Source organism: Gekko japonicus, unplaced genomic scaffold, assembly GCF_001447785.1.
Source record: "Gekko japonicus isolate JY-2015 unplaced genomic scaffold, Gekko_japonicus_V1.1 scaffold2144, whole genome shotgun sequence".
Classification (NCBI taxonomy): domain Eukaryota; kingdom Metazoa; phylum Chordata; class Lepidosauria; order Squamata; family Gekkonidae; genus Gekko; species Gekko japonicus.
In genome coordinates, this window is record NW_015166485.1 from 277,571 (window position 1) to 300,876 (window position 23,306).

Consider the following 23,306-nt stretch of genomic DNA (forward strand, 5'->3'; position numbering starts at 1 on the left):
TACCTGCAAATTGCAGGTGAATTTAAGATGATCCCCTATTTTTCCTGATGACACTCTTGGGCGGGGGAGGGAGCTAGCTTTCCTTCCACGTAAATGGGATCCTGTTGGTATGGGGTACAGTTATGTGTGTGTGAAAGAGCTAGATTTGAGTCCGGTAGCATCGTAGAGCCCAACAGGATTTGGGAGGGCGGAGGCTTTTGAGAGTCCAGGCTCCCTTCCTCGGATACTTTCAAGTGGGAGGCCATGTTGGTCTGGCGCAGCAGAACTCTGTTCTTCCTCAGATGCAGAGAGCTTTGACTGTCGAATAACTGACAACCCCCCCCCAAGTTTTGTTGATCTTGAAGTGCTGCTAGACTCAAACCTAGCTCTTCCGATGCAGGCCAGCACAGCTGCCCTCCTGAAGACATCTAGGCCTAGTTGGTAAAATAAAGCAGTTTGGCAAGCAGCACACACATAGATTCTCCTATACACACACACATACAGACATCTGATCTTCCACCCCAAAGCCATGTCTGACAGGACATGTTGGGATGGGATCTTCTCTTCCAGTAGATTCCCTGTTTGTGACCATCTGCATCCCTCAAATCTGGTGTGTCTGTATGCAAATGACCAGAATTAAAACACTCCCCGCCCACCTTCCCCTCCAATCCAGAGCACGCGCACACAAAAGAAATCAGCTGTTTTCTGCTTTATTGATGTGTTTCCCATCATCCCTAAACCTGGCTTTGAACAGGTACGAATGGGGTAGGAATCTGAGGGGGTTCATAATCTTGTGAATGGTGATGCAGGAGTGAAAATTGTGAGAAAGGCGTGTGCATTTGGAAATGCCATGTACGTAGAACAAAAGAGGAGGGAGGTGATGTGGGTGAGCGTTTGTCAAGCATGTATGTCTTGTCTGAGGTATAGGAATGAATAATGAACAAGGCCCCCCAAAGCCTAGGACCTGAGGTATCGAAGCACCTATGAAGAATGATTTTTCCCCCCTCCTCCAGTTGAGTATTTGTAGTTTCCACAAAAATTATGACATAAATTGGATAAAGGAGGGGTCGGTGGTGTGCTGACATGGGTGAACTAAGAATGGTCTTCAAGCCAGGGCATCGCACTACCTTGTAGGTGCTTGCGGCCTAGATAGGTGTGAGTAGACCATTAGGAGGCTTGGTAATCCTGGCTTGCGGACACGGTTGGGCCTCAGTAGCCTTTAAGTTCCCTACCAGCTTTGCTTCCGTCTTGTTTTTCCTGTCGTTCCTCAGAGGCACACTCAGAGGAATGGGGGTCAGAGGTTAAAGGTCACAGGTGGCGCTCAGGCATAGTAGCCCCACAAGAACATGGAAAGGGCCATCATGATGACAGCATTGACGTTGACAGCAGCTTTCCAAGTCGGGTGCTCTGTGATGTCTGTCGTGCGCCGCATGTCCTCCGCTTTCTCCTCCAAGCTTGGCTCTGCCTGCTCTTGACTGCCTGCTCCCATCCCGCAAAACCAGCCGACACATTGACGCAGCCGGCTGCAGGAAGGCGCTGCTCTGGAATCTGTAAGAGGAAGAGAAGAGACGGGAACTGGAGATCGGGGCCCACCCCATGACACTGGGCCAACTGAGTTCGGAAAACTCAGCACCCCTATCTGTGGGAGAATAAGCTGACCAGCTCATGCCCCAAACCCATGTTTCAGAGTGGGGCTAATTTTTAAGGGGCACCAAGTGGGGTAGAGAATATTAATGGCTCTTGCATGAGCCTTTAGAGATTGTTCTTAGAGGTCAGGCGCCTGCGCATTTGCTTCCAAAGAAAGGAAGTTCAAATGAGCCACTGCTAGGTCTGAGGGCCAGCTTGGCATGTTTAGCGGTAAAATCGGTCTCCCCCCCCTTGGGCTGTCGTGCCATTAGTCATGTGAAACTGGGTGGTTGCTAAGTAGCCACTTACGATTTCTTCTCACTGGCTTTATAGTCCACCTTTCTCACTGGGGCAGATTGGATTACAAGTAAGTACTATTCAGTCGATCAGAAAGCGAATTACAAAGTATGAGAAAACCATGTTATGACGGACCCCTGTTACCCTCTCCACTCTAAGGCAGATTTTTCCCGCCAAATTTTTAGCTCCGTTCAGGTACTGAGTTGCCCCCCCCAGTAGCGTGATAACATTTGCAGTTTTATAAATCTGAATGTCCCACCCTGTGACAAAATCTGATTTGGCTTCTTCCCAGCCCAGGAATTTGTCAGGAGAAAACAGGATAGGAATCCTCTTTTTAGATCCCTTGAAATGGCCCTGGAGACTGTGTAACAGTGAAAAATAATGAAGATATTATTTAATACGCAGGGCTAGGATAGGGTAGACAGGAATCGGAAAGGCTGAGGTAAACGTTGGTGAAACAGTATATATTTCAGTTGAAAGACAAGATAGTGCTGTAGGAGCTTATTTTCACAAATTCTTGGTTCTTATCATTGAGAGATGGTTGACTAAAGTACTTTGGTTTCAGTTACAATGTTTCTGCATATAGTTTCCTAATAACTATTCAGGTTTTCTGGAAAGGTCACTCTTTTTGTGTATCAAATTATTTCCCCCTCTTCTGAAATCACAATGTTTCTTCTTTCCCCTGAGTAATATATACCCATTTCCTTTCACAACAGACCAGGGTGCCAATTCCCTATATAACTGGACAGGACTTCTGTTTCTTCCCTGAAAATATAATCCTATTCCTTTTGGCCTGATCGGGAGCTCCAGCCTGCTGCCCAGTCACTCTTTGTCAAAATCTCAAACCCCAGTTCTTGATGTCTATGTGAAAACGTACTTCAACTGAAGCCGATGCGAGACTCTGAATCCTTAGATGGAATTCTAAGACCAAGAGTATCTCCCTTTAGTCAAAAGGTGAACCTGTCTGACAGACTTTTAATCAGACTCTTTGGACATCCACTTCTGTAGCTGAACTTTTCCTTTACTGAACAGTAACTGCTGCTGAACTCAAAACCAACTCCCTTCAGCTGACAGCTGATTTTTTATTTCCCTGAGCTGGCACCGGCCAATCAGGGAAAAGGAGCATCCTGTCCCTCAAGTTCAACATTCTCCCTTCTCTGATTTCGATGCATTAGGAAAACAGTGTTTTAAATGTAGTCCGTCACACAAGTGAATCTAACAACAAGGATTTGTAGTGAAACATCATGATGCAGTGGGGCTGGGTGCAGTTACAGGTGTGCAAAGGACTATTCAGTCAATCACAGAGCAGAGTACAAAATACGATAAAACAATCATCTATGTATCTAATAGCCAAGTTGCCCCTTCCGTGCGGATATCTAAATCCGCACATCGGGGGCACCTGGGGGGCAGGGAGATTTTCCTGCACACTTGGGGCAGTCCCCAGGTGTGCAGAAAAATCCGAAAAGTTAAAAAAACTATACAGGGGATACTTAAATCCCCCCAAAAGTAAAACAGCGTTCCCTGCACATGCGCGGAGAACGCCCTGGCAACTGTCTCACCGCCGCGGCCACTGCTGGGGAGGGGTGGGTGGGAGAAGGCTTGGCGGCCCAGCAGCTGTGAGCCAATCAGGCCTCGCCACCGCTGGGAGGGAGGAAGGGAGGGGGAGAAGGCTCAGCAGGCCCAAGGGAGAAGGATTGGTGGGCCCACTGGCTGGGAGCCGTGAGGGCCTTGCCGTCAGTGCCAGGGGAGTTGGGGGGAGAATTGGTGGGCCCGGGCCTCATCGTCGGTGCAGGGGGTTGGGGGAGAATGATTGGCGGGCCCAAGCCTTACCATTGGCGCCAGGGGGGTGGGGGAGAAGGCTCACCTGTGGCTGCTTCCTCCTCCTCCACGTGGAGCTCCTTCTCCCCTCCCCCCGCGAGTATCACGGGTCCCCGCTTCTTGTATATAGTAATAATCAAGTGTGCCCCAATCTGTGGGTACTTAAATCTGTGAATCAGGGCTACACTGACAGAAAGGAGATTATGCTACAAACTTGGGGGGCACTCCAAGTTTGCAGAAAAATCCAAAAGCTAAAAAAAATGAGGTGTGTAAAAAAACACCTACTAAAGCAGAGAATGGTTGACTGTGCAAGTGCAAAGAACTCCTCTCAGCACAGGGAGGGGCACCATGAGGAGGCAGGCAGGGGAAGAGTGGGAGCTGCTGCTTTCCCCCATCCAACAAGACAAGCTCTTGGACAGCCAGGAGAGGGAGCCACGGCCATTGAGGGTGGGCTGGCTGAGGAGCTACCACTGTTGAGGCCCTTAAATGGGGAACCTCTGCCACAGTTCAGGTGCTGAAGGAGTGGTTGGCCAGACTGCTGTTCAGGCTCTTACACAGGGGGATCCACCCTTGCTGCCACCATTCAGGGGGAGCTACCACTGTTGAGGCCCTTAAATGGAGAACCTCTGCCACAGCTCAGGTGCTGAAGTAGTGGAAGGGGCACCCAGGTGGTTGGCCAGACTGCAGTTCAGGCTTTTACACAGGGGGATCCACCATTGCTGCCACCGTTCAGGTGGTGAAGTGGCAGGATGGGCAGCCAGGGCCCCCGCCACCACCTCTGTTGAGTAAGTCAGGAATTAAGAGAAGGGGGTGGAAGAAAATAAATACATTGAGAGGTGGAGGGAGAGAGGAGGAGGCAAAGTTGGGGGGAAAACAGGATGGCCACTCCTGCAAGTTTCTCGCAGTTCCCCACTTCAATAGCAAATAGGTTCGAATAAAACAAAATAACAACACGTTGCCCCGTGTGAGTGGCAGGAATTGTGTGACGTTGCATTCTCCCCACCTTTCTTTGTAGAACAGCCCACAAATGGACAAGAAATGGTTATCAAGAGGAACTCCACCCTGGAAATAGGCTGGGGGATTTGAGGTCAGCCCAGGGAATGTTCGGAGGGGATAACTGGGGTATGAGTGGGGTGGTAACAGCCTGCATCCCTCACTGTCTCTTCGGCCAAGCGACTGCCTCACCTTCCATCTCCATCACATGCTCCAGTTTCCCATTCTTGGCTGCTGCCATCTCGGCCTGTTCTAGGCGCCGCTGCCGTGCTGCCTCCCTCTTCTTAGCCTCCTCCTCTTCCTCCGTGTCCAGATCTATCCGCTCCTCCTTACTGTGTCTGAGGCTGAACACCAGGCGATGCAGCTGTGGTACAAAACAGGGCTGGTTTAGAGGTCTTCTTGCCTGACCATAAACAGGGTAAGGGCGCATTGGAATCCCAGCTACTCCCGTTGGGGCAGGCTTGCTGCAACCCCCCTGAACCAGTGGATCTAATCCTGAGAACTGTATTCCTGTCAAGGTCTAATTATTCCCCAGTTTTCTTCAGCAACAGACCCCTCGTTAAACTGATGCCCCTTTGCACAGCCTCTAGGAAGGTATGTAACCAGGCCTTTCTAGGCCTACAGTCTCTCGGCATCCATACAGGCATCACTCTTAGGAAAAGAGTCAACTGAGTGCAGAGGAAGGAGGCTTTATAAAGTTGAAAAAGCAGAGTTTTTTCATGTCCATGAGACCAGTGCTACAGAAGATGAATCACAGAGAAAGAAAGACATTGTAAAATAAAGACGGGCTTCTCTGGGCTGCAAACTTAGTGACAGGGAGATACAGAAATGGCAAAGCTACAGTGTTTATGACAATGCAAGACTTATGTCCGGCAACAGTCCCCCAGACCCGGTTTTGCTTCTCAATCTAGGATGCTGAGTTGGCAGCCCCCTCCAAGTTCCCTTTCCTGCTCCCATCTCCTTTCTTACGTGTTTATCTGGGATAGGTGAGGTGCAGAGGGAGACACCGATCACGATGGCAGCTGTGGCAAAGAAGAGGACGATAGCAAAATAGAGATAGTGGACACTGCAGATCAGACGAGGGCAGGCCCCGGGGAAGAGGCAGCTCCCTGTCCCGTATATGAATTCCGGGATCATCCGGGCCATGCCCATGGCTAGTCCTCCTACCAGACCCCAGAACGCACCCTGCAGAGGGAGAGACGCAGAGTGAAAATGGTAGGTGAGCGAGAGAGCAGGGTGGACCTTCTTACTTTGCATCTTTTCCACTGCAGACATTTACCACCACCACCACCCACCACCACCACCACCACTACAACTACTACTACTACTACTACTACTACTACTACTACTACTACTACTACTACTACTACTACTACTACTACTACTACTACAACTGTTTGCCCTGATCTGGATAGTCCAAGCTAGCCTGAACTTGTCAGATCTCAGAAGCTAAGCAGGGTCAGCCCTGGTTAGTATTTGGGTGGGAGACCACCAAGGAAGCCCAGGGTTGCTACAATGGCAGACCACCTCTGAACATCTCTTGCCACAAAAACCCTATGGGGTTGCCATAAGTCGGCTGTGACTCAATGGCACTTTCCATCACCAACATGCTTTTCAGTTTCCGGGTCCATAACCTAAAACTGAGACCTCAGCAGATCCTGAAAGGAGGAGTTGAAAAGGTGATTTTTAAAAAAATATATAGAGTCCTTTGAGCTTAGTTTGACAGGCCCCTTTCCCCAACATCTCCAGGTTTTCCATCCCTGGATGCTCGTGTTTTTCTGTCTTTCTGCCACCTGCTGTGGCTCAGAATTACAGCATCTACTTTCCATGCAGAAGGTCCCAGTTTCAATCCCTGGCATCACTAGTTAAAAGGATCAGATGGCAGGTGACATGAGAGAGCTCTTCCTGAGACCCTAGAGCAGGGGTGGCCAGACTTGCTCAGCGTAAGAGCCACATAGAATAAATGTCAGATGTTTGAGAGCCGCAAAACATGGACAAATATTACATGCATGTTTTTATTTAAAAACAGGTATTGATATTTATTTGTCCAATGATATTTATTTGTTTGCTAATAATAATAGGGGTGCCGGTAGACTGCCCCACCCCGCACAAAATATGTGGCATTAGTTAGGGAATGAAATGGTGACTAGCACCGACCTGTAAGCCGCTCAGAGACCCCCTGACAGGGGTTGGAGCGGGATATAAAGCCGAATGTTAAATAAATAAATAAATATCTATATATCTGAGAGAGAGAAAAAGAGAGGTGGAAAGAAAGAATGAAAGATGGAAAGAAAGAGACAGAGAGAGAGAGAGAGAGAAATAAAGAAAGCAAATAGATGGGTAAAGGTAAAGGTTCCCTTGCTCGAAAGCCAGTCAAATCTGACTCTAGGGTTGCGGTGCTCATCTCCGTTACAAAGCCGAAGAGCCAGCGCTGTCTGAAGACATTTCCGTGGTCATGTGGCCGGCATGACTAAACACCAAGGCACATGGAACGCTGTTACCTTCCCACTGAAGTTACCTTCCCACTGCAGTTACCTTCCCACTGAAGTTACCTTCCCACTATTTATCTACTTGCAATTTCTTGCTTTCCAACTGCTAGGTTGGCAGGAGGGGATAAAAACTATGCCTCCCCTTCGCATCCCCAGCTGCCCTGCCGGGAGCCACACAATATGTGTGAAAGAGCTGCATGTGGCTTCCGAGCCGCAGTTTGGCCACCCCATCCCTAGAGAGCCACTACCAGTCAGAGTACACAACAGCCCAATAGTACCAGTACAAAGCACCCTCATGTGTTAATACCATGAAATGGCTTCTGTTCATCTCTTAAATCTCCCCTATATGGAATACTTTCTATCTCCTCCACTGACTGCCTCTCATATACAGTGGAACTCAGGCCTGTATGCATGTTTTTATTAAATCACTCACCTGTTCATTCACCCTTTTGACAAAGACTCCAAGGAGAAAGATGGCAGCAATGGGTGGGGCCAAGTAACTGCTGACGGACTGGATATAGTCGAAAAGTTGTCCGCCCTGGGCAGCTTGCACCAGTGGGATCCACGCAATACTGACCCCCACAAGCAGCAGGATCCACACCCTGCAGGGAGCCACAGCAAGGTAAGAAGGCAGGTCGGGCAGGCCAAGAAGCAGAGGCACAAAATAGTACCAATCCGTTTATCTCTGGATCTGAGGGGAGAATTCTCCGCAAAGTGAAAGCTGACTGAAACATGGAGGGGAGGACCTGAAGGGCTGGCCATTTTGTGTTAGGGTTCAGGTTTGGTTCTCCTGCCCAGCATAATTATTTCATTTAAAGATGGGAAGCTGTGTTGATCAGTAGGAGTAGAAAAGAGTAAGTAAAGGTAAAGGTTCCCTTGCTCGAAAGCCAGTCGAATCCGACTCTAGGGTTGCGGTGCTCATCTCCATTTCCAAGCCGAAGAGCCAGCGCTGTCCGAAGACGTTCCCGTGGTCATGTGGCCGGCATGACTAAACGGCAGGTGCACGGAACGCTGTTACCTTCCCACCGAAGTGGTACCTATTTATCTACTTGCAATTTCTTGCTTTCGAACTGCTAGGTTGGCAGGAGCTGGAACCAGAGACGGGAGCTCACTCCGTCATGCGGCACCCGGGTCTTGAACTGCTGAATTACCGACCTTTCACAGCCTGCAGTTCCACGTCTTAACCACTTGAGCCACCGCAGCTCCTGAAAACAGTAAGAGCACCTTAAAGACTAACAAAAATTTGTGGTAGGGTAGGAGCTTTCGTGAGTCACTGCTCACTTCTTCAGATCTTCAAATTCCTACCCTATCACAATTTTTGTTAATCTTTAAGGTGCTACTGGACTCTTGCTCTTTCCTACTATTTCATTTCAAGTTTGTTATACACTTTATTATTGAGATGGGGGTGGTGCACTTTAAAATCAACTTGGTGGGCAGATCTGGCTTCCTTACTCATGAGCATTCTGTTACAGCCCTTCTCTGAAAAGGGACGGAGTTGGCATATAATTGGCACAAGGACAAACGAATGAGCAAATCCGCCTCCTTTTAAAGCTGGGAAGGGAGGAGCCATGTTTCCCTTGTCCCTGACTCTGGGAAGAAATCTGTATCATATATTGTGATGATAAATGCACATCCATACCAGGTTCATCTCTGAATCTGTCTGCCTCCACCCAAGGTTACATGACTCTCTCCAAAGAATCTTGGGCAGTGTCATTTGGAAATGGCCAGAGTTCTCTGTTAGACACCTTTATCTCCCTCACAGAACTACAGTTGCCAGACTCCCTTGTAACTCCGGGGGATCCCCTGGTCCCACCTGGAGGTTGGCATCCCTAGTCGCAGGGCTGGACCAGGCCTGGCCTGACTGGCAGAAGAGACCCAACTCTCAGCACAATAAATGGGGTGGAGATGGAGGAAAGCCCTTTGGGGTAGTGATCGCTCCTCCTCCTCCCTCAGTTGAACACCAGATCACAATCTGAATATTAACTATTATAGATTTTTTTTTGTTATGATACAATTAAAAAAACATTGCTCCTTTGTTCAACTGTTTGGTGTACTAATATTCAAATGCACCTCCCTAGTGTGGATACGATAATGAATTCTGCAATTCTATGGCGGCTGGAAAAGGTAAACCAAAAAAAGGAAGAAACTTCCAGTGTAACACTGGAGAAGATTCTAGAAGGGTAGCCATGTAAGTCTGCTGTAGTAAAACCAGCCAAACATCCATAGCTCCTCAGAGACCACACATTTTAATATAAACAGCCCACAGTACTCTTGTTGCTTCTCCTAAAGAAAATGGTTCTCGGACAATGTGAGGGTGTGCGGTTGCTTTCTGACCTGCCCACTATCAACAACTCCTTGTCACTGGCTTGTGGCCTCATACGGTTATAGATGTCCATGGTGAACAGGGTGCCACTGCTGTTGAAGATGGAAGCCAGCGAACTCATCAAAGCAGCCAGCATCACAGCCAACATGAGTCCTCGGAGGCCTGGAGGGGAGGACACCAAAAGACAGTGAAGTGGGATGTCCCCAGTGCCTTTCCTTCATCCTGGAGCTCAGCCCCATAGGAGACATGGGTCACATTGGGTTCAACCAGGGCTATTTTGGGGCAGGAACACACAGGAACAGAGTTCTGGCTGGCTCCCAAGTTGGCCACACCCAGCAGGAACTCATTAGCATAATAGGCCACACCCAGCAGCAGAAACCCATTAGGATTGGCTACATTAGGGGTGTGTGGCTTAACATGCAAAGGAGTTCCTGCTACAAAAAAAGGCCCTGGGTTTTGACAACAAACAAGGTAAACAGAATAACAACCAAAAGGTGGGTGTGGCTGGATAACCACACTTCTGGTAACACAGGGGTGCGGCCTAATGTGCTAATGAGCTGTGGGTGTGGCCTATTATGCTAATGAGTTCCTGCTGGGCTTTTTCTACAAAAAGAGCCCTGGTCAACATTCATATCATTGTCAAAATGGAGGTCTTAAGACTGGAGCCCCTCCGCTTCGTGCTGGGATGGAATGCACGGGAATCAGTTGAGAGTGCCCCCTTACCACTTGGCATGAGGGACACCACCAGTTTAGGGTAGGCAATGTTAGAACACCCAACTTCTGTGCCACAGATCCGTTTGCATTCTTCTGGGACGACACAGGCAATTTCATCTGAATAAGCAAATGAAAGAAGGGAGGACACGTAGGGATTATGACCTAGTTTTAAATGTAAAGATCTAAGAGTTTGAGTGCACACCCTTTCACTGAAGTAATGAGAAGTTGTTGATCTTTCATCTAGGTAGTAGTGATGTGCACTAGCACCAAAATTCAGATCCAGAATTTAGAAAATCCAGAAACTCTGGATATTGGGAGTTTTACTGGAGTCAATAAGAATAGCCATTTTTTTTTTTTCACTTTAAGGGGGGGGATGAGGGAAAGCTTTTTTTAAAATAGTCTGCTTGTGGGTGTGTTTAAGTGGAGAAAATGGCTTTTCTTATTGACTTTGACAGGGTTCTGGTTGTTTTGGAAGTTCTAGATTTTCTGAATCCAAAGGGCCTAAATTCTGAATCCAAATTTTGGTGCTACTGCACATCCCTATTATTCGGTGCTTCTGAATATTTCTGAATCCGAATTGTATATCCTTAATAGTTAGCCAACCTCTAAATTGGTAACCAAAGATGCAATTCTACTACGGCAGCCATTCTTAAACTATGTCTAGGACCCCCAGAAACGACAACATAAAAAACAGAAAAAACACTGAAGAGCCAAAGGTTCCTTTCAAATTACCACCACATGCAGAAGAGTCAAGCCCCTTCTCTGTAAATTTTAGACTGGAAGAACAGCATGCTTCTTCAGCAGTGCAATCATCTGCAGTGTAAATATCAAAGAAATCCCAAGCTCTGCTTTTGAGTCTTTCCAGTTGTGGTGCCCCACAAACAGGCAAGTCAGAATTATGAACCATATTAAAGCAAAGGTTAAGAATGGCTGTCCTAGGAAAGTTGGCAAATCTCATTTCTAGCATGGGGATATATAGCAGTCACTCTTGAAGTAAAATTAGTTTATCCCAAGCTTCAAGATGACCTAGGTCTGAATATCACAGAGTCCATTCCTGTCCCAATGTCTGAGCCTCCAAAATGGACTCATTGCTGGTTTTAAGGCAGATTGTGCTCCAAACAGGCTTTCCCGTACAGTGTCAGAGTTTGGTCCCTTTACATCTAAAATGACCCAACCCATGCCACATCCCCAAGTTTGCCCAGATGTTTACCTGGATACAGGATCCGGCTGATCATGCCTGGCATAACCATAAGAAACATGGGCAGTAATTTGAGATAGCCACAAAGGATGCAGCCAGCTTTGACGTGGGTGAGGTTCTTCCCAGCCAGGCATCTCTGCACAATAACCTGTGTTCAGGTAGAAATAGGAATAAGAGCTGTGATTCCATGCCATGATCTTTCATACCCAAGCACCTTGAGTAGAGAGGTAGCATTACTAGGAGGCAGCTCCCTCAGGTAGCACATGCGTTTCAGGCATTGGGGACCCTAATTCAAGAAACTTGTAGTAATAACACATTTATCCAATCAAAATGAATCACGGAGGGGCCTCAGTTACCATCTGCAAGTCTTTGCGGATCAAGAACTGAGAGGGGAATCCAGCTGGAGGCAGATATGGTTGCCAATCTCCAGGTGGTGGCTGGAGAAAATGGCCACTTTGGAAGGTGGATTCTACGGCATTATGCCCCACTGAAGTCCCTCCTCTCATCAAACCCCACCCTCCACACCTTCCTAACACTCAGGCTCCACCCCCAAAATCTCCAGGTGTTTCTCAACCCAGAGCTGACCGCCCTAAACCAGTACTTGAAAGTTCGTACTCCTGTGTGTCGTGGATTTGTGTGTGTATATGTGTACGCATTTTGGATGTGGCAGGCACTAGGAAATTGGGCTGGGAATGAGGAAGTACAAATTCTCCATTCTCCTTTTGTCTATTCATCCCTTCTGGCTCTTAGATTTACTTTCATAGTGAGGGTCCCACCACCAACTCATTCTTTTTTTCTGATAGCAGAGGTGCTATGGCGATGAAGTAGTTTCAAGCTGACTCAGACTAAGTGAAGGCCAGCTGATCCAAGTGGCAAATTCCAGCACCCATTACCCAAACCAGGCCCCTGGAGTAGGCTTGCCAAGCCCCCCCGGGGGGCGGGGAAACCCCCGCCCCAGAGGCCCGTTCCCCGCTGCCAGCGGAGAGGAATTTACACTTGGCAACCCTACCCTGGAGGGCTTCCGAACTGAGTTCCCACAGGGCACTGGCAGCTGCCATCCGGCAGCAAGTGACCTTGTGTTACGTGTAATGTCTAGTTTGGCCCTCAGGAGGGGTGGTGGCGGCTGGAGATCTCCTGGGATTGCAACTGATCTCCAGACAAGAGAGACCAGTTCACCTGGAGAAGACAGCCACTCTGGAAGGTAGACTCTATGGCATTATACCCTGCTGAGGTCCACCCCTAAAGGCCAGCCTCTGCAGGCTCTACCCCCAAGATCTCCCGGTATTTCCCCGTCCGGAGCTGGCAGCCCTGTGTTCAAGCGATGTGGGGGTCCTAAATGGCTTTTCTGATGGTGAATAAGGGTGTGTGAGAATGATGGGCCATCAAGTCACTTCTGGCTTATGGTGACTGTGACGGAATTGAAAATCTGGGACCAGCAGAATGTTAAGATAGATCCCGGCTGAGTCACATGACCTAGAGGGGAGGGGGCCTTTTGGCTGGAGCACTCCCTCTGAGTGACAGAAAACTGACCTAACTGACGGTTGGAAGAGGGAGTTGGAAGAGAGTGGATGCATAAGACCTGGGTGGTGAGAAGCACACAAAAATCCTGCTTGATAGGGACTCAAATAGGGGTTGAGGAAAGACAAAAAGGGATCTGGAGCGAGGAGTCTGGAAGGCTGGTTGGGGGACCAGTTAGACCAATTAAAGCCAATAAGTTAACCACTGAAGGAGCGAACCACAGACAGCCTAAGACAAGGCAAAGGGATATAAATATTTCAACAAAGTATCTGAACATCCCATGTAAATATATCCCATCCCCCTGTAGTGTTTCCTGTGCAACAATAAAATAACTGTGCCTTTTTGAATGTTATAAGTATTGGTGCCTGACTTTCTGGGGAGCCATAGACTGTGCAGTAGTCCTCAAGGAAGACAGCCTGAAATATACAAAACCCGAATAGAATATTATACATTGGGTGTAGAGGACTGGTCAGGAAAAATAAACTCAACTCTGACTAGGTCCTGACACGCAGACCCTCGCAGAACTGTCAGTATAAAGAGGGTTTGTGTCATAGTGATCCTATGAATTTAATGACTTCAAAAATGTCCTATTGTTAACAGCCTTGCTCAGGTCTCGCAAACTGAAGGCTGTGGCTTTCTTTATAGAAGAGGAGGAGAAGAGAAGAGATTGGATTTATACCCTGCCCTTCACTACCTGAAGGAGTCTCAGAGCAGCTTACAATCCCTTTCCCCTCCCCACAACAGACACCCTGTGAGGTAGGTGGGGCTGAGAGAGCTCTCTCTCGAGGACTGCTCGTGAGAGAACTTGTGACTGACCCAAGGTCACACCAGCAGCTGCATGTGGAGGAGTGGGGAATCAATCCTGGTTCTCCCGGATTAGAGTCCCGGCTCCTAAACACTACACCAAACTCTCTAGTGCCAACCCATCTCATGTTGGGTCTTATTCTTTTCCTGCTGCCTTCCACTTTTCCTAGCATTAGTGTCTTTTCCAGTGACTCCTGCCTTTTCCTGATGTGACCAAAGTACAAGAGCCTAAGTTTAGTAATTTTAGTTTCTAGGGAGAATTCAGACCAGGTATTAATCTAGAGAAAAGGAGTCTGATTTTATGTACATAGTTGCAGAGATATTTATTCCCCCCTCTATACCATTGTCCTCATCCCATACCTGATCGCTGCACCAGTACCACAGGGAATTTATGGAAAGACCAAGGATGACAGCTGGCCAGGGCAGGTCACTGCTGACGGCGTCTCTGATCATGTGGAAAGAGTCTTTGCGGGGCATATAGCAGAAGGCTGAGATGTTGTAGAGGGAGGGCGTGGGGGATTGCATCTGGCTGGGAAGGGCATTCATGTATTTATCAAACAGCCCCTGGTAGCCGCCCACTTCGTTAAAAGCTGCAGAGCAATAGGTTTAGGCAGTGTTAGGGATGGAAGTAGCATTTTTGCTCAGATTTTCATTTGACATGCCTGCTTGCTGATTTCCAGTCCTTTCTGCTAATTTCCAGTCCTTTCTGTCTGTCTGTAACTCCTCCTCTCAATCCCACCATGCTTTCTGCACAAATTAAAGCGCAAAGAAATTAACCACTAAATGGCGGATTTTTTCCAAATAGGTGTCCCAGTCAGAGCAATGCAGGAATCTTGGTGCCACGAATAGTCAGAATGTTCGAGAAAAGTAAGCAAATATTATGGAGACACAATTTTCTGGCTGTTGTGTGAGCAAGTTTCTGTCTTGGGTTACCTGGAAATTGGCATCTTGGACCCCCACCGATTTCAATATCATATATTTTGAAGCAGTTTTTTTGCAAGGTAACTTTTTTCTGCTGGTGAAGCATTTGAAGTAGAGCATGTCTACAAAATAGCATTGAAGGGTACTATACTCGGTGACCTCCTCAATTTCCCCCACTTTTCTGTGGGAAATAACTGTACTTTGCCCAGAGCCATAACTAGCTAATTTTGTACCTGCAGGAATAATATAAAATTGTATCCCCTATATCTCCATAGTTGTTATTTTGGTTAAAAGGTAAATACATAAATAACCAGATTAATAATAACCAGGGGTCATTTCCTGCAGGAGTGCACAGGAGCGGAGCTCCGGCAGGAAAGAGCCCAGGGGGTGGGCACATGCAACAAGCCCCGCCCCCTCCTCCCAGAAGCCCTCCATCAGAGCAAGAAGCAGCCAGGTAAGTTGCAGAGACACACACACCCCGGCCCCCCCGGTCCAAAACAGTCCAGTGGCACCTTTAAGACCGAGTTTTATTCAGGTACAAGCTCTCCCTCCTCTGCGAGGACAGATCTGCACGTTCCCCCACCCCAATAGCTAGCAATCCAAAACAGTCCAGTGGAGCCTGAGCGGTGGGTGTTGCCTTCTGACACACTTCCGGTGATGTTAGGGGGTGTGGCATATGCAAATAGGTTATGCTAATGAGCTCCTGCACCTCTTTTTCTACGAAATGACCCCTGATGATAACACAACATTCATTTTAGTGATTATATTTTTTTTCCTGCACTCCTCAGCTTTGTGCGCCCAAGTCCTTGCCCTTGTTACAGCTCTTACTTTGCCCAGCTTGTCAATGGTGGAGGGAAGAGATTGGCTTCTGTGTAGCAGTTCCTAGTAGAAGTGAGGTACTCACCGAAACCCATGAGAATAAAGGCTCCACCAACCATGACAAAAGTCTGGACTGTGTCTGTATACATCAGTGCTGCCAACCCACCTGGAGAAGAGGCAGGAGTCATTTGACAGTTCAGCATTGTCCAGTTTTTGAAACACTTGAAGTATTATTATCTGCAAATTGGGACCTAAACCCACCCCCCCATCCCTTCCTCTTCTTGGTAAGAACATAAACGCTGTCAAAAGCATTCTTTGGGTCAGGCCAATGGTCCATTTAATCCAATATTTTAGTGTTTTATGAATGGCCTTCCAGATACTACGGGGGAACTCATCAGCAGGTTATGAAGCCAGTATCTAACCCTATTATTTCTGATCGCTAATAAGATTGTCAACTTTTTTCCTCCAACACGGTTCTTATGCTGTTTATGGTAGGCAGAAATTCAACTGGTAAACTTTACCCTGAGAAAATAGATACAATGGTGAGAAAACAGCTTCCTGCGACTATGTTGACGCACTGTTATTATCATTTACTTATTTTATTTGTACCTTATCTTTCTCCTCCAATGGGGACACCAAGCGGCTTACATAATTCTCCTCTCCTCCATTTTTTAATCTTCACAACAACCCTGCGAGGCAGGTTAGGCCACGTGTGCTTCTTCTACTGACAGGAGTCCCCAACGTGGTGCCTGATGACACCTTTCCTGGTGCTCACCAGGTGTTTTTAGAAAGTGGGTGGTCAGTGAGCCCAAATGGAGCTTTTGCCCAGAAAGACTGCTGATTGACTGCTGGAGATTTGATTGGTTGTGCAGATTTTTTAAAATGTTGTTCTGGCAGCAGCTGCCACCACAGCACAAAGATCTTCACTGTGTAACTGAAGATAAGATGTGGCTGGCTCCACCTCCTGCAGCAGCCACTGTGTGGCAGTGTGTCCATCAGAATACCAAAGATGCCCACAGGCTCAAAAAGGTTGGGGACTTCTGCTATATATCTTATTATCATGAAGCCTGGCCTCCAGTCAGTTAGCAACTCTGTTTCCACACAGTTTGTGCTTGTCACCTCTTAGCCTCCTGTTCTGGCCTGAGGCAACCAAACTGCCTGTCCCAATAACCAATTAACCCACAGCTTACCTGTTACTGTGTAAATGGTGGTGATGATCAGGAGAGCGATGACAGCCACATAAATGTTCCAACCCAGGGCCTGCTGAATGAACACGGCCCCAGAGAACATGTCCACCTGCACGGAAAGACAGACAGACAGGAGAACAGTGGGCATCGATGCTATGGCATCTAAGGGGAAGGTAATACGTTAGAGATTGTCTCCCACGCCTTCCCCCACCCCCCCACCCCGGTCTGCCATATCTGGCAGCCAAGAATGGCTTGGTACACGAAGATCTTAACCAGTTTTTGATGTGTCCTAATCAGCAGGTAGAACCTTTTTTTAATAGCACCCATTATAACAACATACCAGTGCCTGCGGGTCAAATGGAATGGCCAGATCAAAAGAAGCTAGACAAGGTAAACACTGGGCAGTTCTGCATGCCGTTAAGAAGCTTTCCCCCCTCTGGTGAATAGGGCTGCCCAGGACCCTCTTTTGATGCCCACACCCCCCCACCCTTGTCCTTACTGCAGCAGAAGTGACATACCGAGATTTTGGTAAAGATATACATTAAAAGGGAAAGAATGGAAAGGTAGAGGCGGATTCGCTGGCCTCCAAAGCGTTTTTTCAGGTACTGTGGCATTGTGATGACCTGCAAAGGGAGAAATGGTCAGGAGAGATAGTACTAGTCTCACAGCTAAAGGTCGGCTACTCTAATCAGAAGCAGGGCAAGTCTCCCACCACCCCTGTTTCCACAGCCAAAACAATCCGGTGCCCCCAACAGAGAGCAAGTGTGCTTTGAGAAAGGTGCTTGCAGTACAGCCACCGGCTTGTGTAAGCAAGCCAAGCCACAAGGTGAAGGGAAAAACCACAACCCTACAGGATCACCAGCCAGGCTGATCTCAGGAAATTCCTTCCTGGATCAAATGTGGTGATCGCTTAGGCAGTGAGCAAATGTAAAGCCCACCCACAAATCTCCCAATGTATTACTATGGCGCAGAACAGCATGACTCCCCCCATTCTGCCCTATGCTATGGTTGTCCTGGATGTTACAGGAAACCAGTGAGTAGTTATAAGATCCTGGCAGCAGCAGAACTCAACTGAGGTATACAAATAGACAATATTGAAAGCCTCGCTCTTGATCTGTAATGGGATTTGCAGTGTTTGTTTGTGTTTTTCCCAGAACCCTTCTGAAGTAGCTCTTCATGAACAGAACTGACAAAAGGGGTTCCTGAATCCATGTCTGCAGAATAAAGTGAGATGAAGGGAGTTTTCAGTGTAGAATTTCCAGAGGGGTGTGTGCCTGACCCTCACCCTCTGTCTCATCTCTAATCTCTTCCCTGGCTACATTCCACCAGCGGATGCTTTTGTCAGAGAGAGAACAGCATGAAGGAAAAGGCCTCTGTAACCTTTTCTTTGCTGTCCCTCTGAAGAAAGTCACCTCTGGACTTCTTGTACCCCAAAGGGGTGGGGGTGGGGACACAGGTAAACTTTCTCTGTGAGGATTAGAGAAGAAGAAGAGAAAAGATTGGATTTATACCCCACCTTTCACTACCCAAAGGTGTTTCAGAGCGGCTTACAAACTCCTTTCCCTTCCCCTCCCCACAACAGACACCCTGTGAGGTAGATGGGCCTGAGAGAGCTCTGACAGAAACTGCTCTTTTTCAAGAACAGCTCTTATCAGAGCTATGGCTTGCCCAAGGTCATCCTGCCGAGTTCAAGTGGAGGAGTGGGGAATCAAACCCAGTTCTTCCAGATTAGAGTCCGCACACTTCACCACTACACCAAACTGGATTAAAAGTGGCTTGAGATGTTTTCCCTCGCAGCAGAAAAACAGCCTGGATAGAAAGGCCTAAAAAGTATCTTCTCTTCCATGCTGTTCTCTCCCTTGAAAACCAATTGTCGCCAGGGTTGTCAGCTTCCAAGTGGTGGCTGGGGATCTCCTGTTGTTACAACTGATCTCCAGACAAGCAAGGTGGACTCTATGGCATTGTATCCCGTTGAAGTCCCTGCCCTCCCGAAACTCCACCCTCCTCAGGCTCTGCACCCAAAATCTCCAGGTATTTCCCAACCCAGAGCTGTTAACCCTAGTTGTAGTGGTTGCATATAGGCAAGATGGGGGAACTGTAATATTTGAGCTAGAGGGAGCCCAGAATCCCATTTCTCCTCTCCCATTACCAACCTACTAGGACCCAGCCCTTTCCTAGTGTTGAGAACAGAATCCAGAACTCTGACTCTTCACACACACTCCACTGGCACCCTCCTGCCATTTCATGTGAGCAGCAGAGGTCGATTCGGGGGGATCGCGGGGGGATCGCAGTTCCCCCGGGTGAGGTGCGGGGGGCGGGGCACACGACGAAGCCCCACCCCCTGCTTCCAGCTGCCCCGCTTCTGGCCCTCATTCAGCCAGGAGGAGGCAGGAGAAGCGGGAGGGGAAGTTGCCTCCTCCCCGCCTCTCCCCACCCCTGCCTGCCTGGGGCCAGGGAGGGCCTTGGCGGGGCTTCCTCGCCCTCCCACCAGCCTTGCAGGTCCACTGCCGGGCCTTATGATGTCAGGGGGTGTGACATATGCTAATGAGTTATGCTAATGAGTTCCCCTAGCTCTTTTTCTACGAAACGACCCCTGGTGAGCAGATCTCCCTTACCCCAGCCGTGAGGTAAACTGGGACAAAGAGCCATCCAAGGAGAAGTACAATAAACATTGCCTGGAAGAAAAGAGAGGAAAGGGGCAGTCAGGGAGGAGGGAGGCAGAGCTGGTGAAGCTCTCTTCATCATGACAGAGCCACGGGCATCTGTGGAATGTCTATAGAAAGCCCAAAAGAGACCAGTAGCGACTCATTCTGGCTGGATTGTCATGTCAAGCGATGGTTCCACATCCTGTCACCGAAGAGCTCACCTCCCCGTCTCCCCACACTGTCGTGTCCCCCAAAATGCCAGCAGTGTCTAATTCCAGCTGGAATGTCATGTTGTCAAACAGTGGTTCCAGAGTCTGCCACCAAAGGGGTCTCCTTCCCATCACCCCACACTGTTGTGTTCCCTGGAACAAATATAGAGACCATAGTACACTGCTTACATTCCACTCGAATCCTGCCACAGCGAGGCCATTCGCTGCTCCGGTGCCTGCCAAACCCACAAAGTGCCCACTGCCAATGTTGCTGGCAAACAGAGAAGCACCAATCTGCAGGGAAAACAACCACCAATAAATAATAGGGCAGTTAGGGTTGCCAACCTCCAGGTGGTAGCTGGAGATCTCTGGCTATTACAGCTGATCTCCAGGCGACAGAGATCAGTTCACCTGGAGAAAATGGCCGCTTTGGAAGGTGGACTCTATGGCATTATAACCCACTGACGTCCCTCTCCAAACCCCGACCTCCTCAGCCTCCACCCAAAAAATCTCCAAGTATTTCCCAGCCCGGAGCTGACAATCCTAAAGTCAGTGCCTTGACTTACAGTCTGAACCTGTCACTCATATCTTCTGATGCACCCAGTATCTTGAATGTTTTATTTATTTTGTTCTTGGTTCCCCCTCGGTCCCTATTCTATTTTTCCTGAAAGGTCTCCCTGCAGTTGATCCTGCCTATCTTGCTCTTTCCATCCTCCTTTCCCCACAATTTTATTTCATTCCAATCATCCATCCTATCACCTATTTTCTCAACATGTAGAGTTTGCCCTCTCTCCTGGGAAGCAGGTCCATCTCCTTTGCCCTCTTCAGTTTTCTGTTTACTCACCGGCCACCACACCATGTTCCTACCAGCCAAGAAATATCCCCCGACAGTACCCCGGTTGGTCCGGTACATGGACTGTGAGGCAAGGAAGAGAGAGAAGAAATATGGTGTGAATAGACTTTATGAAAGAAAGCCACCATTTTAAGGCGGGGAGTGGGGTTCCTTGGCTTGACTGGAGGATAGAAAGAAAGAGAGGTTCCCCCTAGAGAACAGATTATTCAGTTGCTACTATCTCAACTGTACACCTAATTACCAGCTGCCTGTACATTCCTGAGCATAGTAATTTGATAATAATTAACCTCTCTGAGGAGAGGAGGCCTATGATCAAAGAGAAGAAGCTATGTGAAAGACAGAAAAACAGCAAATCTGAAAGCAACACTTTCCAAGTTGTGGGGGCAAAGGAACGCCGTGAGAGAGAGTTACAAAGGAAAGCCATGATATGGTCTTTGGATTCTAGAAAGGCCACTGTAGTTTGTATTAATAATATCTAGATAACTTGTACTGAATGAACTAAAATTGCTTATTCTTTTTCTATCAAATCATATATAATGCAGTGCATTTAAAGGTATAAACTATATGAAACTAATGCAATAAATAAAAACTAAGACCCAGCAAGAACATCAGCTGTCTATCCACCTCCTTTTAGATGAGGCAGATATTCTTAGCATCTCTGTTCTGTCAATCATCTTTTAAAGTTCTAGGTGCACCGTTCATAGCTTATAGTCTTGCTTCCTGGATGCAATAACTGCAGCGACTTTTCATGTTTCTGAAGCTCGTTTTCTAAGCACCACTTGTGTTAATGCATCTGCCTATGGATTCTGCACTCTGGAATTGCAGTTCTAGGTTTCAGCAATGTGCAAGGTACTTTGCATTTCTGGGCTCTTGTGGGGGGAAAGGCCTTTCTCTTGTGCAAAAAAATAATAATGCTGGGTTTTGGAAGGATGAACAGGAGTTCTTGGAAAGAGGCTAAGACCAAAGGATACAATAGATCCAATTAGTGGTCCATTTAGCACAAAACCTGAGATGTGCAGAATCTCCCATCAGAAATTTGGCACATCAAAAGCTCTTTGGGCTTCCTTCAAAATGCCTCTGATGTTTCCTTTGAAAAAGAACCTCTGAATTCACTTTGAATTTTGCTGAAGTCAAAATTTGGACTGCAAATCTGTTCAGTATCTGCCAGTGTACACCAGCATGGCCTCTTGGGTGGTTTAAAAGATGTCTTCTCCCAGGCCTTTTATTTGAGAAAGGTGTTTGTACAATAATGCAATCACCTGCTGAGGTACTCCAGTCTAAGTCCTCTGAAATCAAAAGAAAGTGTAAAGCTGGGAGGTGAAGTGGTTTTGAATTTCTCATCCCTGGTGTTTTGATCTGAAAACCCCTGTTTTTAGTTCATTTGTCCCCAGACAGGATTGAATCCATGATTCTTTTTCGTTTTCTGATGCTGTATTTTCTTAATAAAATATATCATTTTTTCATATAAGTTATGCATCAGTCAATCAGCAATTACACAAATCTTATATGTACACATGATGTACATTGTGTGTACAAATATTTTGTAAATTGCATATTAAAACCATTCAATGCACCTACAAAATGCAAACAAATACACAAAACCAACAGTGATAAGAGAATAAAACCATTTTCAAAAAGACAAACAAATAGAAAAAGAAACTAAATGGGGATCACCCACTCATCCCTGTGAGGCTGGGGATAACAGAAGACCACCTAGTCCAATCTTTTAAGAGATTTCTCTTGTCTGTGAACAGGATTATTACTAATGACACTTTGTGATGGAGTAGGTTGCTTTTCAGGTAAATTCCTGAAGACCTGAGTGTGCCTAGCTCTTCATTCAAGCATTTTCCTGAATAGTGAGGACATAACAAAGAACAAAGAACTAGAAGAGGATGACAAGAAATGTAAACAAGAAGGGAACGGTATTGTGCATTTGGGATTTCACAGAGAGCTATGGAAGGTAAGATAAGTTAGATCAATTAGTAGGAAGAGAAAGGTGTATATGGGCAAGGGAGGGTAAATTGAACAGCAATGTGTAAAGTGCTGACTTGATTGCCAGAGATTTTTGAACAGGACAGAATAAAACAGATCTATGTAATTTTTTGTGTGTGGCAAACATTTTTGGTCCTGAGTTCTAGGGCTTTCATTTATGGTATCCAAATCTAAACAGGACAATAGGCCCTGAGTGGCTTTGTTGGATGCACATTTTGACCTAAATCTCAGTGTCAGCTACTGGCTCTCCTCAACGGGGAGCCAGTGTGGTATAGTGATTAAGAGTGGTGAACTCTATCTGGAGAACCGGGTTCGATTCCCCACTCCTCCACATGAAGCCAGCTGGGTGCTCTTGGGCCAGTCACAGTCCTTTCAGAGCTCTCTCAGCCCCTAAAAAGAGGTATAGCTCACCACTAGCATAACACTAAGACCTAGAACTCGCAGCTGCCAGACAATCTTTGGATCACACAATGCCATATGTTAATTAATGCTATATGTTAATTAATGCCACAATGCCATATGTTAATTAATTCTCCTCAATTCCTTTTGTAGAGCCAGGTGGTGGTCTTGGTGAGGAACAGAGGCCCCTTCCTCATTTTTGGAAAGTGTCGGAATGCAGGAAGCCCCTCCACATACCCACAGCCCGACTCCGATGACCACAAGGAAGTAGAAGGAGATGACAGAAATGTCTGCTGGGTTGCGGATCGATGTGTTCCGATGCAGCTCGGAGACTTGAGATTCCTGCTCCATAGCTTGATAGCAAGTTCCAGATTTTCCACAGCCAAATGGGCAAAGCCAAAGAAGCGAGGAGGGCAGCTTCTCAGAAGGAGTCCCACATGGATGGTTAATGACAAACTGAGTCATGGGATGGGTGTGTGATTAACTTGGAGCGCACGTGAAGGGAAGGCTCAGGGGAGAAGG

General features: G+C 47.4%; 1 protein-coding gene across 1 annotated transcript; it reads right to left on the bottom strand.

The window, feature by feature from the left end:
* Positions 1–1,300: 1,300 nt before the first annotated feature.
* On the bottom strand, positions 1,301–23,096 carry SLC5A2 (solute carrier family 5 (sodium/glucose cotransporter), member 2). Its single transcript, XM_015412146.1, has 15 exons — positions 23,022–23,096; positions 20,385–20,456; positions 19,730–19,834; positions 19,302–19,361; positions 17,205–17,309; positions 16,690–16,795; positions 15,585–15,665; positions 14,120–14,349; positions 11,450–11,585; positions 10,249–10,356; positions 9,537–9,687; positions 7,636–7,804; positions 5,683–5,898; positions 4,926–5,077; positions 1,301–1,502 (listed from the first exon to the last, which is right to left on the bottom strand). The coding sequence occupies exons 2-15, from the start codon at positions 20,451–20,453 to the stop codon at positions 1,301–1,303; spliced, it is 1,890 nt and encodes a 629-aa protein (XP_015267632.1). The 5' UTR covers positions 20,454–20,456; positions 23,022–23,096.
* Between the last annotated feature and the right edge of the window lie 210 nt (positions 23,097–23,306).

Excerpts from the sequence above, each read along its gene's own strand:
- SLC5A2 (XM_015412146.1), bottom strand. The coding sequence starts at position 20,453 with ATGTACCGGACCAACCGGGGTACTGTCGGGGGATATTTCTTGGCTGGT. Across the intron at positions 19,362-19,729 it reads TGGCAGGATTCGAGTGGAAT|GCAATGTTTATTGTACTTCT; the intron begins GTAAGCAGTGTA and ends CTTTTCTTCCAG. Across the intron at positions 9,688-10,248 it reads GGTGTCCCTCATGCCAAGTG|GCCTCCGAGGACTCATGTTG; the intron begins GTAAGGGGGCAC and ends CCTCCCCTCCAG.